Here is a 16,371-nt window from a genome sequence, read left to right on the forward strand (position 1 = left end):
GGTTCCACTCGAAAATAATATCAATTTCAATTATCCCTTGATATCTGTCATTGACTGGCTATTCGTTTACTTTAGTAGCTAATGAAAGTAAACCATTTTTCATTTATTCTTTAGGCTTATAAAAGGCGCGCAGGTGTTTCAGATTCAGAGTTCTGAATTACATGAACTGTTTAATTATTACATCCAAAAATCAATTACTTCAACTAAACCTTCATTTTATCAATACTGACTTGTGTATAATATAATAGTAATAATTGATTGCATTCTTCAAATTATTAACCAATCAAATGAGCAAATATGCTTAAAAACATCATTCAGATAAGTAAAACTAGAAGTAACAATCAATAAATATCAGCATTCGTCTTTACAGCGCTTTTCTGTGATATTCCGGTGTAGCATTAGTGTAATCGTTTAAGTGAAACAACGTTGAGCTGTTTTTGATTAAAAATTTCAGAAAGTCTTGTACATTCTGCACCAGCAGCATTACACTCTTCTCATCTAGTGGTGTATAAGCCAACAAAGGCCCCAGCTTTACAAACAGTCTCAGCAGGTGCACAGCACCATAGACATTACACATAGGAGTCTCTGGATGATTCTGAAGAATTTCAGTGTACTGGGGTCTTTCAAATTTGTACAGAAGCTGAGTGCCTAGCATCACATTAAAATATTCTTTAATGCCAGTTACCATCTCATTGATGGCACTTTCCTTGCTTGCATTGGTAGATTTGCAGGATTTCTTGTAGTTGACATAATTCTCCAAGATGCCTTCTACTGTCACCTTGGCTGGAAGATTGACTAATTTCTTCTGTCTTGAAATAGCGTCCCAGTCATCCACAAGCCATGGCTTTAATTCATCAGGGATTTTGACTTTAATTTCTACCTTATTTAAGAATTGTTCCTCTGTTTCTACTGATGGATCAAATTTGCTTCTTTTCTTTTTTGGCACATCTGAACCAGAATCACCACTGGATGGTGTACTTGGCAGTTTATGTTTTCCTGTCTTTGGAGGATCATTCACTGGTGTGCTTGATCGGGAATCAGTATCTTTAGCATCAGACTTCCTTAATTTAAGTTTCTTAGCTTTGTTTGGTTGGGTTTGATGTGCTTTCTGTACCTCCTTTTGCTTCATGAGATTAGCTTCATTGTATTTGAGAACTCTGGTCTCTGGTACCCATTCATCCCAGCTAAAACATAAATTAATGTAAAAATGATAAATATAATAGTAAATATTCACTTAGCTTACTTTTTATTCCAACCAGCATAATGAATAAAATACTTAGATTGTTTATCCTTGGTGATTGTGGTCTTCAGACATTTAGCTTCATAGATAAGTGGACCATGAAAACACAGCACTTTTTCACCTGAAAGTATGATAATTTGTGAGCATAACACACTGTTTTCATACCAATTTTTTTAACTTTACATTACCTTCAGAAAACTTTTGCTTTAGCGACATTCCTGGAGGTACTATCAAAGTACGCGAGGAATAAATCACAGCACGATGGTGTTAAAGTATAATTTATATACTTTTAATTGAAAAGTAACAATTAAAAGCATTGTTAATGATGGAGGTGATAGATCATTACAATTCTGTAGCACAGTCGTGAACCGTAAGATGCAGGCAATTGTCAAACGAAAAATTATCCAAGCGGCAAACCAAAAGCACGCAACCAAATATACACCAAGCAAAACAAAAAATATAAGTTGTTTAAAACTTTTTGTTTTAACAAAGTACACGAAACACTATCTACGCACAGTTTTAATTTGGTATCAGAGATGGAAAGATTGAAATGATAAATCTTAGAAAAGGGAGAAAAAAATAACGATAAGTTAATTATCAACTACATTAGTAGTATTTATAAGACAAAATATTACAATAATAAACTATTTATATATAATAAAAGTACTTCCAATTTAAATCCTATCATATTTAATAAATCTATACAGTATCATATAATCATAATCAATTAAAAAATGTTTTCTCATCTTGCAATATACTCCATCATAGTGATTCTGGGATATATGTATAATATATATTTATATATTTATAATTATAATTACAATTTAATTAAATTCCTATATATACAATTAACATCTCTGTTTTCAAATATCACCAAACAATTTCGCACACATCTCGCAATTCTCGTCAAATCTATCAAAGATTCGGCAATTATTGATTGACATTATTTCCATGTTATCTTCGCAACAGGTCTTCGCCTCGGCATGTTCTGCATCATCGTTTTACATTTATTTAAATCTGTACGCTTTCGTAATTAATTAATGAATACGTTTAATTAACGTGTCCTCTTTCTATTCAACTATTTAACTATGTAACGATTATAAATCCATATTTACTGTTTGTGATTGTGTCTGAGAAGAAATAAAAAATGCATACGAAAAATACATAGCAAAATAGAACCAATCAACATTTTGGTTTTGTAGAAATCGTACAAAAATGCAAAAAGAATTCAAAGATGTTTGTCAAGTACAAATCAATGTAACTACATTCTAACTAGTGCCTACATTACGCATTGGGGGTGTTTCAACATTCAACAAGGATATACACAACGACTTTGTAGATGAGTAGAAGAAGTCTAGAATGCGGGATGAGAGTAGAATCTTGTGTTGGACGCAAACATTTACAGTACATTGATACATTCAATATCCGGTAGTTTTATAAAAGTATTTAAACTCTAGAGTGAATTATTGTGCGTTTTTTCCAAAAACACCTTCAAAAATATGTATTACATACATATACCGTAATTATAAAATGTCCACTGAGTTTGAATCCTGGGTTCGATCAACAGTTTTTGTTTCTTTTACATTTAATTTACTCTCTGTCACGTTTGTCGTTATATATTTTATAAATATAGATCTCTATACTTTCGCATAATATCATATAATAATTTTCTTTAAGTTTCCTGAACTGTTGCACTGAGTTTGTTTCACAATTGTTTGTTTGGCGTGTTGAAATTTCATTATTTTAAATTTTACTAATGAAGACACTTGAAAGAGGTACGATTTAATGTAGTTGTTTGTGTTGTAATTTTTTGCATCACCAAATTGTTATCAACACACCATCATACGTGTGTTTGTAAGTGTGGGTGGGTGTGTGTGTGTGTGTAAGGCAGCTGTAATTGTAATTTCGTTTAATGTTGTCTGAGAACGGGAACCTAATATTTAAACTAAGTTGTAGTTACAAATCACAGAACGTTACAACAGTTAATAACAATCAATAATTTTTACTCCGTGCTTGGGGCGTTTGTGATGCATCTTAAAAACACGAAATCCTGCGGTTTTTTTATAAATAAATACTATACAGAATGTACACTTAGTAGACACGTAAAATAAATAAGAAATTAATTTAATTAATTAAAAAATTGACCCAATTGTGCCGCGCAGAGCGAATTAAGTTAATTTCATCAAAGAGTAGCAGTAAGGTAAAAGAGGAGAAGGGGTATTAGCTAAAATTTTGGTCTCCGCCACCATGAGTTTGCATTTTTTTAAGTTTGTGTACATCTGAGATCAATTTTCGTAATTTCGCCTGATTTCAATTCGTTCCACATTTAAATGAGCCACATTTATTAAAACACTTAGAACTTACTTCCTTATCATAGACTATTTAGTATTAAAATATGCGTAGTAGTTTATGTTCAAAGAGAGCTAAGAGTTGGTAATTTTCCGTTTTTAAAAGTTAAAATTCATACCTTATTGACTTTATTCCTAACCAGCACGTATTCTCATTTCATAATCGGCGTCTTCTGCACCTTGGCCACTTGCTGCTCGAAAATGTTAAAAAATATTGACGTTAAGTTATCTCGTTAGCCAAAACCCTAACCGCACGCGATCTACATTTGATTAACATTTTTGTTTAAAAAATGTCCAGGCACCTCGCGCAGTCTCATTTCCTACAATAGTTCAGCACCAACCATTGTCTCGACTTTTGTGTAATTCGCTTCTTATAAAAATCTATCCCAAAAATACCTTGTCTTATCGTTTCTTTTTGTTTTATCACATTTGAATTCCAATTCCTTAACATCAAAATTTCATAGTTTAATAATTTAATGGTAACCAAATTAAATATCATATTGAAATTCGCAAATTTCAGCAATGAGCAAAAAACGTTGCCTTGTTGTGTGCCTAACTTAATTAACTCATCAATATTCATCAACGCATCCCTAAACCGTGTTTGCTGCATGTTCTTATTGTCCGGCGCCATGTTTCATTTCATATATCACAACCATCTTCTTTTCCTATCCTCGCCACTGGCTTTTACCAATTACCAATAAACGTGAGATCTAACATCATCTTACGAATGCTAAAATCGTTGTAACTTCAAGTATTAATATTAAATTCTATGTCTTTTAATGTCGCAAGATCCGACTGTGATGGTGGTGACGTATGACGTTCTGGTAGTGGGTTTCTAGGTGATGTGCGTGGGTGTGATCGGTGGAGTACGAATTCGAAATAAATACTCTCGTCGCGGACAATGCCATCCTTGTACTTATCGAGACTTGACAGCACTCTCGAGAGGGTGCGTGTTCACGCGCCAGTGCAATCAATCTCGACGATATCCTTCGGCACATCGACGAACTGATAGACCAGTCGCTGACCGTCCACCTTGGCGAGGATGCCTCGCTGGTAATAGTAGCGCAGTGCTCTTCCCATCGTCTCGTAGTTCATATCCGGTTTATTCTTGTGCATTCCCCAAAGCCGTGATACCGCCTTGGAATCAACCAGCTTAAAAACGCCCTTCTCGCGGTTCGTCCACTTGATGTAACGTGGACAATATTCATGATCCTGCAGAAGCTTGAGCAGAAACTCCCAGAGATACGTGGTGGAACCTTCACGACTCTTACGTTTGACAGATCCAGGTTCACCTGCCTTCGGCTTTTTGACTTTCTTCAATTTACGCGGAGGAAACCCAAGCTCCAACATGTAGGAGAGCTCGTCGTTTACACTCGACGTCGGCTGCTGTATTACCGACGTGGGGATGGCGTGACGGTTGTTCGGTGGCGAAGGGGCAGAAGGTGTGGCAAATGAGTGCATGCCGCCCTGATGGTGGTGGTAGGCCTGCATGTGGTGTGTGGATTGTACTTGGTTGTGGTGCTGCTGCAGGGTGGTTAGGTAGCTGCTGTAACTGTCTGGTACTGAAACAAACAAACATGGTAATAATCAGTCAATCAGCCAATTCGTTCACCCCTGCGCACGGCGAGTGCAATCACCGTCAACGATTTATTTACGTAACGCGTGCGGTAAGTCAATAATACGATAAAATGATAAGAGCCGATAAAAAAATAATATTGCAATGTTACGCATGGCATATTTATGAAATGCATTATATTTCCAATAATAATCATAAAAAAAACATTTTGTCATCGAATTTAGGTCATGTTTGAACACGTTTTGAGGGTCGGGCGCTTTCAGGTTGACTGACAAACCGCAAACATGAAGAATGGCATCTACCTGAATATACCTACGGTAATAATACCTATTATAATGAGAGAGGGTGAATTGAATGCCGGAAGAAGGAAGCCGGTGTCGGTGCGGTCGAGCAGGTACTACAGGCGCACGCGGCATGCAGAAGAAAGGATGTGCCCTTTTTAAATCACATCCCTTCAATAATACCAAACCCGAAACACGGCAAACACCAGCTATTAGAATATTCAAGGTGTTTTCATAAAAGTGGAAAGGAAACAAAAAACAAACAAAACTTGAACATCTCAAACATATAGCCCGAATGTTGTCACTTCCGGTTCAGTTGGAAATGTTTTAATATAGTTGAGTGCAAGAGACGGTTGATCGCATCGCGGTTGTTGCAATATGCGGTGTGTTAGCGATCGTTGACCAGGAAACACAAGTGACGCGGTTTAACCTTCAACGGTGCATGTCCTTGCATTACACAAACAATGCACTATTATTATGTTTATGTTTCAAACAAAATTCAGGAAATCATGTTAATATACTCATTATTACAGCCGGCTCCTCCGCCAAATATGTATTGAAAATAATTTTTATATCTGATTTATTTGTTATTGTTTTAATGTGCATTTCCTGCCGGTTTTATTAGCACGCAGTAGTGGCAATGGCACGACATTTTTGCAGCAAGCCCTCCGCGCAATCTTCGGTATGTGGCACATACAATCGCGCTATAATTATATCACAGCGCCAAGGATGGCACAGCCTTCGACTAAATAGGATGGCGCGCCGACGAGCCGCAATGAGACGGATGGGATATATCAGGCGCGCTGCCTAATAAGTTCATGGCTGCGCTAGAGAAGGAAGGAAGGCAGCAGCAAAAACGCAAAAAGCTCAATATAATAGATGTGAGATCCGAGTGTGGCGAGATGTGAGTGCGAGCGGGAAGGCGAAGGATGTAGCCGTTTGACGACGATGTTGTGTGCGCGCGCGGCGCGGGGGCAAAGGGTTAGAAAACGCGTGCGTGCACGCTCGCGCCCGGCGCGCCTATACGGCTTGCACGCCGGGTCCCGGGGTGGACGCCCGATTCAAGGTCCGCGACTATTGCATCGCGACTGCAACTGCACACACTCAACATCAACTCACGCGATTACACTACTCCTCGCGAATGGTGTCATGCTGTTGCTGGTTAAGCTATGGATATCTCAGAATCTTTCGGTTGCATCGTCGTCTCGTATATATATACTTACAAACGAATCTAACCTAAGTTTAAAGCCATACAAAATCTTACTCCGCAGAAAAAACTTAAAACTTTAATGTTTGCATGCTTAAAATAGATGTTGTACATGTACGGAAAACGAAAGTACGCATCAACATCGCGATCCAGATTTAGCGCAATTCAGTGTTTCTGGATAGCTTTCAACTTTTTCCGCACTCTACGAATTGCCTTGCCAATTGCCAACGAGATCTATTTATATTCAGTGTGTGTACATTTTCACTTTCATTTTCGTTACAATATATATTTGCAGTGCGGTAACGATAGGCGTCAGCTTTGAATAATTCCTGGAGATACGTTTTGTTTGTTTGAAGGAAGAGTATCCGAGATGGCCGCGAGCGGATTTGTTGTGGGCAGCGCCGGCGCGAGTTGGTGTCGGAAATGCGGCGCGCGTTTGGCGTCTGCTTTCGCGATTCGCGGCGTGGTTACGTGTGTGCGTCGGGCTCTGTCTAGCGCGAGCGGCGGCGGTCACTAGTTCATCGACTTTGCGACTTTCCGCGAGCTGAAGGTCATCCTGCACTTTGCGACCACCACTCGCATGCACATGCATCATACACCAAACTAGCAAAATACATTCAACATCAAAATTTGTCATAAGTTTGGTTATGTTTCAGACTGGTTTCTGTATTATCACTTTGACAAATGAGTTGTTTTTGACCATTATGCGGTATGATTTAATTAAGTCGACATGACAAACGCATGACACATGCGAGCTGTGCAGGCTGTGCATGAGCTTATTAATAGAACCGCGCACTTCCCTATTACAAGGTCATGTACAATGCGTGTGCTCCGCGTCGAACTTGACGTTCAACTTGGTTTAACGCGTAAACTGTCGCATTCTTGTAATACCCAAATAACGAAATGGCGCTTGGTTCATACACGTACACTTGCTGAGTAAATAAAAGAGTAGAAGTTGTAGTCGGTTGGATGTTTTGCGAGGAGTGACGCAGCGCTAGTTCTGTCTTAATCTAGGATTATGGGATAGGTCAGTGTGTCTATTTACTACCGCTTTTTATGTGCCTCCGCTGGCGTATAATTAACCGGCAGGCGACGAGAGACGCGGCAACAAAACGGAATTTTTAACGTTCCACCAGTCGACCAGACTAATGCGCAGTAAATGAGCCATCGACGGTACTAACCTGTTATTGCGGCTCAACTTATGCAAACTCAATAAAACCATTGGTTAAAATCGAACAATCCAACGATTTGCGAGAATCGCCGACATTATATTTAAATTAAAGGTGATTTATTTATTTGTTTATCTTATCATCTCCGCGAGTCGCAATTACGTGCGGATAAAAAACCTGCTGTTTTTTGACATTGTCGCTGGAAATATTTGCCGAAAATATTAACGCTCAAAAATCGCCTGGCGGAACGCAATTTAAACAGAAAAAAAAAACACCTTTTTGACGAAATCATGAAATGCGCAAACCAAACACAGTGTTGAGGAAAAGCAAACACAGACCAAGACCTATGCCACTCTTTTAATGCTTATTTATGACCGACCGCCAAGGGAGCCAAACGCAAAAAAATATATAATGAAATTTCGCTCGATAAATATTTGCATAGTATTATCATATCGTCGGGATGGTTAAAATAATAACAAACAGGGTATTGTGTAAGAAGCGACGCGATACAGAAAGTGTGCAGGAAAATTCGCCACGTTTATATAAATAGCAGTTTTACGAGGAGTTTAATGCGTCTTTCAATGTTTGGAATATCTTGGCGTTGGTCTCCCCTGCATAGAAACAGAAAGCAAGGCCTGAAACCGCAACTGAAAGCGAAAGTGAAAACAAGTTGACGACGGTTTCATGCGCATTCCATGCACTCTCGAACGCCAAAAATTAACACGACCGTATTCGCGTTGGCCAAAAATTGTCGCGACGATGATAACATCACTTCGCTCACGCGATTGGCGCTCGTGCCTCGCGGCTCGACGTTTCGTTTGATTAGAGGCGCGCGCGACGGCAGCTAAACATAAACGCTGTTAATGCGCGCTGCCGAGGATTCTATTTCCGTCTCGACTGTGACATTGCGCGAGGTCATGGTTTACGTAACGCACCGATACCGCACCGAAAAGCATACGCGAGTCGCGCCGCGGGAGAGATCTCGCGCAAAAAGCACCACAGCCATAACAAATAATCGAGAAGCCACTTGATTAGACCAGTAACGCGCCCGGGCTCAAGCTGATATTTATTCAGCGATAAAAAAAACACACTTGAACAGGAGTAGAACAGAAGTGGAATTTTTTTCCATTTGCGTAATGATTATTTATTTTATAAAAATGTGATGGCAATTGCGATGATCCCTGGATGCAGAAATTCGCAGTTGAGGTCAATCTACGACTATAATGATATCAATAAAATTAATTAATTAAATTTGACATTGAATGTCCTGTTTTGAATTCTTGCCATTCGCGGATGTTTTCGTTGGGTTATCATGTTGTAAATTTGAAAAATATTAAAATACTAATGCATATTTGCATATAAAATTCAAATGGTTTTGGCACGACCTGCCCTAATTTGCAAAATGTTAAAGTGCAACTTGGTTGCCAAGCAGTGACTTGAATAAGTGAGAAACGAGCGCAAACAGATCCTGATCCAGAGTAAATTTAGAAAACCTCTAGACGTTTTTCTTTTGCGACTGGGATTTTTTTACAGGGCAATTTCGCTTTCTTTTCGCGTGTTGCGCACCGAACGAAAGTTATATTTAGTTACGCGGCGACGTTGGGAGTATTTTTTATGCGACGTACGCATCACGCTTTTTTATATTGAGATAGGCATTTTGTAATATTTGTAATGTGGAGCCGCAAACATGTTTGAGTCGAGTGATAAGACCCGTACGCGAATTGCACCCATAAACGTGTTCTATTCTTTGTAGCGTGCGTAGAGCTTGTTTTAAAAAAGATTACAATATCGCCTGTTTTTATACAGTTTCTCTCTTAATGGTACTCGTCGGTTATCACAAGATAAAAAATGTAGAGGAGGTCACCGATAACAATTTGCACTTACTTGGCGTCCGCACCGACGCATAATGATGCTGCGGGTGCGAGAGATGCGAGCGATGCTGCTGTCCGGTGGGATAGTGATAGGGCGTGAGGAATTGCTGGTTGTGATGATAGCCGAGTGGTGAATGAGGACCCAACGAGCCAGAGGGTTGCAGGCGTGCTTTGAGCTCGTCGGTGGAGGTGTGACCACTAGATGAGCTGTCCACGTCCGAAACACCAGAGTCCGCCGGAGATGGTGGTAATGAACCTGCAAGCAAAACATTTGCGACATTAGAATAAAAAAAAACACGCACAGACAGTGCGCAAAAAATCAGCAACTGTTTGTTGTCTTTCTGAATTGAATCCTCTCTAAAAAGAGACATTTTGAAGGGACTATTGTGCAATTGTGCGATTGTCCGAGTGTCCGAGTTTCTCAAGCCGAGGAGTGAAGGAAAAAAACGGCGAAATAATAAATCAAAACATTTCATAGTGTTGAATGCGTTATGCAAATTGCCTGACTGCGCATGCAAAACAATCAAAAAACACATGATCCCCATGATCCGGGCAAGCTCTGAAGGGGTTGGGATTGTTCTCACGAAGGTAGGACGACGACGCGTTTGCGAATCGCCGAAATGCCGGACGACGGAACTATCCAACGGTCATCGTAGGTAACGACATAATCGGGTGAATCTTCCCAGTCATCATTACGCCGCCGATGAAGGGGCGCTCGCGACCGACCCCTTCGCCGAAACCTCGCGGCGCATAATGGACGTGATTAATGGGCAGCGAGGTCGGCGGGTCACGCCGGACATGTTTAAAGGGATCGGACAGACGCGCAGAAAGCACACAATGCCGGCGAGGAGCGCATCGCGGAATCCAAACAGGTTCCAAGGCTCGGGTGCCTTTCTTCCACCAGTCACCACACCGCGGCGAGTGTCTACCCTTCCTACAGCACGAGGGGCCGAGGAGACAAAGGATAATATGGGCGAGAGCCAGAAGGGCTTTGCGTGCCTAAGCACTGTTTATTTACTGCCGGATTCACCCAGTGTGCCAAAGGAAGAGCTGGAGACAGCCGAGAGAATACCTGGACATCAGAATACCAGAAGCGGCTTAGATTTTTGGACCTACCAATTCAATGCATTGAAAAACTTGCACTTGGAAGCGGAAAGCGACAAGACGACGAGTTCCTTCTTTAAGTTATGCATCGCAATGAGGGGACGAACGCAAGCGTGACTAATGATACGGCTGCCGGCCCTTATTAATTACTTTTCTTTTGTCTTGCGCCCATTGTATGCGCGTTTTCGATACGCGTCCATCCGGATTCTCACACTTTTTACGCCGAGTGCTTGATCCCACTATCGTGCAACACACTTAAATCAAAGCCTTAATAACGTGCCTCGCTATAAATTACAGTTAAATGTTGCACCAACAGGAAGAGGAAACAATTTTCTTCGTTAATACATGAAACATACAGATTTAAATCAAAAATAAATTTAAATATCTGCAATTTTTTTTGTTTGGATTCAAATTTAATTTATTCTTTAACTGACCAGTGGTCAGTTTAATCGATGTAATTTTCCCATGCTTCCCCTTTGCTTCAACCTTTGATGAAAGCATCACATCAGGACAAGACAAGTGGGTTATACCCGGCACAAGGAATTAAAATCTAACTGGACTAGACTAGACTAGACTTGAGTGGTCATCCGGTACAAAGATTACACCTAGTTGAATACTGACCACTGGTCAAACGTAGCGGACTTGTTTCTATTTTTCTACTAGGTGAACGTTTTGAGGGTTGACATGGATGTAATTTCACCAGTGTTGCAATAATGATTGACCCTTTTACGATCTAACAGAGAAACCAGTTATCAGTATTTTTAGAAAACCGGGAACAAAGTAATGGAATTACTCCTAGAAACTTGTTGCGTGTGACAGCGGACAGAAACTGGTGCTCTTCAAATTGTATTCCTTTTCAAAAATTACTTTATAAATTCTAAGGGTTCAAATTTTAAATTAAAAAACTGTATGTACCTAATAGTGAGAACGGTCGGTTATTGTATTCTAAAAAATCAATCAGCATTCATAGACTTCCTCAAAATTGGGCATTCAGATTGTGTCTACTGATAAGACCTTGAAGGTATTCAAAATTTGATTGTAAGCAAATCTCGTGGACAAAGCAAGTCATCTCTATGAATCATATCAGATTAACTTCCAGTTTGGGAGTTGGAGAAGCTTAAAACAAAAAAAAAGTGAGGTAAAGTAAAGCAAACCCTTTACTTCCCGGTAAGGTCCTTGATGAACCAGGCAGTGACAGCCATTGCCTAACACCAGATAAGTATCCAAACAAACACACATCTCGAACACCTTGAGACAATGCTGTGAAATGCGAGACGTTTTGTTCCTTTTGGCAGCCTCTTAGTTCAACACCCTTAAATAGATGAGAGGCAGGTCAAAATGGACCTTTGCAACACCTTGAGATCTGTTTGTTAAATCTTTAATCTTACTGTGTAACCGAACTGAGGCTGAAAATGACCTGGTCGTCCCTCCGGGTGTGGATTACAAAGCAATTACAATCCGCAAAATCACAACATCCGATTATGAGGTGAGAACTAGCAAAAAAAAAGGTTTAGAGCAAGTAAAAAAAGGTTTAATTTTTTCTCTCGCGTTTAGAATTTACAAGTCCGATTCTATATGAATCTATATGATATTTTCGTAAATATTAGCAAAACGAATTAAGTTGTTGGCTGACTAAACATTGACCGATCACCACCCTCTACCGTCAATGGTGACATAGCGGAATTTAATCCCTGTGCAATGTGTGCGCTTTCGCCCACATGTCCATCTCGCATGTCATCCCAAACCCAAAATCAATCCTTTGATGCAACACTGTGTAATCAAACGCACGATGACATAACAATATATTTTGGCAGATGCACGCGCCGTGTGTCAGGTTTCCACGAATGTGGAAAAAGGGTTGACCCTTTTTCAGCTAACACGCAACAAGAGCGAAATTCAATAGTATCCATATAATGATTGGCACTCAATAGAAGAATAAATCTATAGAGTTATAGAACAGAATTTGCATTCCATTGATTCAGTGTGCAGAAAGTACAGATGTACTTGTTTACTTGGGCCTGTCAGTTTTTGCCGTACGTAACATTATTGATTGTTAGACAAGCCGACAAACACACGTGCAGCAGTATGCAGCATACGATTTATGCAATTATAAGGGCCTACACGTGCATGCATCTTTCAGCGGACTCACCGGTTGTCGTTGAGTACGTTCTGGGCGCCGTAATGAGGGCGTGCGCATGATGTAAGTTCGGATGCTGGCCGGAGAGGATGCCATGGAGTAATGCGCGATTTGCTTCAGCTGAACGATGTAGTTTACTCGGGGGTGGCGGAGATGGTGACAAATGATTGAAAACTACTTCGCTATTGTCTGAAAACAAAAACAAAAATCATTATATACACAATTTCGTATATTTTGTGTTGATATGTCGAAAACAAAGAAGGAAATTGCGCTGTTTTTTAAGGCTTCACTTCCAAGGATTTTGTGTTCCACTTATTTCGCTTGTTGTCGGCAGGAGACAATTTTAAGGACACCGGAATATGATTACTATTCACCTACATATTATCATAAACTGTTTAAATCTCAACCACACATGATCAGGTTTGTATGATATATTACAATTATTATCGTAGTATTTAACAAACATATGTTATGACATAAGTCATTGAGTTGGCTTAAGTCCGATCGTGTGAGTATGTGGCAATCGCATCATGACTTCAACTTACTTCAACGAGCAAAAGCGCGATCGCAAGAAGGCGAAGAGAACCGGGGCTCCGGCACTTTAGATGTGTCTCTCGTTCGACCGGAAGGGAAAGTCCCCTTGACCCGAATGCCTTCTCTCGCTCGCGCGCGCTCAACAAGACACGATCGCTTCTTGTGCGCAAAGAGCAACAACGCTGTAAACTTTGAAGAGACCACACGTCGAAAACACATTGCGTAATACTTTTTAGGCTGATGCACGCACGTCGTCGCACACTGCCCAAAAAAGTGCGCTTTCGATTTCTGCAAAAATTTCGTCGGACGCGTCTCGATTTTTAATGGTAATGCGGTCGTCGGATGACGGGAAATGAAGTAACCGACCCAAACCGTCAAACAAAGTAGGCAAGTGCGCGTTACAACATCTCAACTCATAATTATTCGCGCCTATTCATCTCGCACCGAGCGAGGAAAAAACCCAACAAACAACAACGTAAAGTTACGCAAATTTTTAGTCTTCTACTAGGTTAATACTTCCCTTGTTTGTTTGAGAACAAAGTTTTATACTGGGTTGGGCAGAATTAACCTCTTAACTTTTGTTGCATTGACTTGAACCGCGCACATGAAGCGAGAAACTGTTGAACGATCCTTGCGTAATTATTTTATCGCAATATTGCAAATGGAGTGTTGCAGCGCGGTAGTGCGCTCGACGATTGTTCTTTAGGCGCGTTACAAGATTGTCGGTTTGAGCAAACTATCACGAAACAATCCTCGACACAAGAGACGCTGAAATCGAGTCAATCTTCCGTTTGGCTTGCAACGTCTGCAAGTTCCAATCTTTCTACAGAAACATGCAGACGATGAAATTCTTGTACGGTATTGCAATGTTTCGCCTCAAATCAAATCCCAAAGTAAACAATACAAATCCATGCAATTCATGAGAAATTCACGAAAAGCTTTTCAATAGACCTCATGTTGAGAATGAGCTTGAAAAATTCGGTTATGTAATAGTTTCACTACACAAGCTTGTAATGTGTGTGCGTGCACATGCGCGTGAATATATATATAAAAAAAACTACATATCAAGTACTTAATTTTTTTCCTACCAGTTAGCCTTAACCCAAATCGGCATAGTCGGCTCGCGCTCGACTCAGCGACAAACCATGCGCGCACCGCTCTTAACTAACTCATACGCAAACAACACTTTGAGTGTGTACTAACAAATTACACTAGGCTCTAAAATATCACAAAAAAAACTCACTTAAAGTGCATAACTTAAAAAATGTATTAGTACAAATTAAATTCTTTGTTCTTGTAAATTGTGACAATTTACACTGATTGCAGTCAATTATCTATTTGTGTCTTTAAATGATTTCGTCTCATGTGAAAATAGAACTCAAAAATTGTATCGCCCCGTCACATGTGTGCGTGATACCAATCAATTAGTGCTCTACTGACATACTTATTAAATGCGTCTTATCAATTTTCAAATAAGGAATTGTTGTCGCGCGCGCGCTACGTCAATCAGTCGGCGGAAATCAAGTGCGGTGGATTTTAAAATTTAAAAATTGTTCTATATATGAGAAAAATTAATGAAATTACAATGTAGGTTGTAACAAAAACAGTGCATACAAACACTTCTAAGTGGGTCTCTGTCTAGAAAACAAGTCGCAATCGCATAGATTTCAAATATAAACAAGTGACACGCGCAACATGCGAAACATGACTGCATGTAAACAAAATTTAAAACTTACATCTACACTTAATATTAATTATATACACTTTACAATACTTTTCTATACGAATCAACTTAATAAACCTTGTTTAAGGTAGTTTTTATACTGGTGGTCTGTAATTTTTTGCAGTTTTCAGTCTGATAGCGTTCATAAACTTTCGCTATCGTTGGCAGGCACGGTTGGGTGGTCGGAGGCGTGATGGCAAGTTGAAAAACATCAAAAAAGCGTCGAGCGCCGCCGCTGCGGTCGTAAAATGCAGTCTGTCCCGAGCGTCTCGTTTGCGCTACTTTGGCACGCGGTGGCGGCGACGGCAGCAGAGAGGTCGATACGGCTAGACGAAAGCCGCCCGCCCCCCTTGAACCGTTTAGTCAACACAGCGACGGGGTGATGTCGTTTTTGCGCTTTCGCTTTGTGCACGCAGACGGTTCTAGTGCCGGAGCCAGTGCCCGCTATCTCACTTCAGATATAGTTTGATATCGGTGAACTGCACGGCATTACGCCGCAGTGGAGGCGGCGGAAGCACTCATCCCCAGCGAGTACACAACTGGGGTCAACACCACCATATTTATGTTATAACTGGCTACGTGTTTACAAACTTTCGATTTCATACTTGGCAATTGCACGAATCATCAAAATTCAAATTTGTATGGAATTAACATTAATTTGTTAGGATGGTCTTTTTTCACAAAATGATGTCTCATTAAATGTTTCGCAATTACGTGGATGATTAGCGCACGCGTTGTAAAATTTGTTAAGTTGTAAAGTTGCCACATCGGTTTTTGAAGAGATGTTAATTCGCCGCAATTGAATGCGCGTTCCCTCTCGCAGGAATTATTTCGCGTTTGGTGGTTTCGTTCGTATTTGTGTGCAATTGCGCAATTTTTTTTACAACCGCGTCTCGTACACATTCACACACATAGACAACGTGCGCGGATTATCTAGATTTGTGCGTCCGTCTTGAGCGCCGAGCGCGGATTGCAAAACACCGCCCGAAACTTGCGAAAAACCCGTCGGCGCTTGCACACCATCCATGACACATTAGTCGACCAATCGTGTTCGATTTTACGTATTCAGCACTCGGCGTGTCGACGAATTGTGCAAAATGTCATCGGAAAACACATTTGAATATTTCAAAACAAAAGTCAAAAACAAACAATTTTTAATGTTTTAAAATTTTCAAGTGTAT

At 40.2% G+C, this 16,371-nt stretch overlaps 2 protein-coding genes across 3 annotated transcripts in view; both read right to left on the minus strand.

The window, feature by feature from the left end:
• Positions 1–150: 150 nt before the first annotated feature.
• MRG15 (MORF-related gene 15) lies at positions 151–1,630 on the minus strand. The gene is made up of 3 exons (XM_065314763.1): positions 1,429–1,630; positions 1,244–1,361; positions 151–1,184 (listed from the first exon to the last, which is right to left on the minus strand). The coding sequence occupies exons 1-3, from the start codon at positions 1,454–1,456 to the stop codon at positions 365–367; spliced, it is 966 nt and encodes a 321-aa protein (XP_065170835.1). The 5' UTR covers positions 1,457–1,630; the 3' UTR covers positions 151–364.
• Positions 1,631–1,830: 200 nt separating this feature from the next.
• The window catches only part of Eip74EF (Ecdysone-induced protein E74), a 54,424-nt gene continuing 39,883 nt past the window's right edge, over positions 1,831–16,371 (minus strand). For both annotated transcript variants that reach the window (XM_065314756.1, XM_065314757.1), the window contains 3 exons: positions 12,946–13,122; positions 9,706–9,948; positions 1,831–5,150 (listed from right to left, as the gene is read on the minus strand). In XM_065314756.1, coding sequence (XP_065170828.1) covers positions 4,543–5,150; positions 9,706–9,948; positions 12,946–13,122 — 1,028 coding nt within the window. In that variant the 3' untranslated portion in view covers positions 1,831–4,542. The remainder of the gene's footprint in view (positions 5,151–9,705; positions 9,949–12,945; positions 13,123–16,371) is intronic.

This window comes from Atheta coriaria, unplaced genomic scaffold (genome assembly GCF_025399875.1).
Source record: "Atheta coriaria isolate IRGN ID8LTWV9N9 unplaced genomic scaffold, Caltech_Dcor_3.1 hic_scaffold_10_pilon, whole genome shotgun sequence".
NCBI classification, from domain to species: domain Eukaryota; kingdom Metazoa; phylum Arthropoda; class Insecta; order Coleoptera; family Staphylinidae; genus Dalotia; species Dalotia coriaria.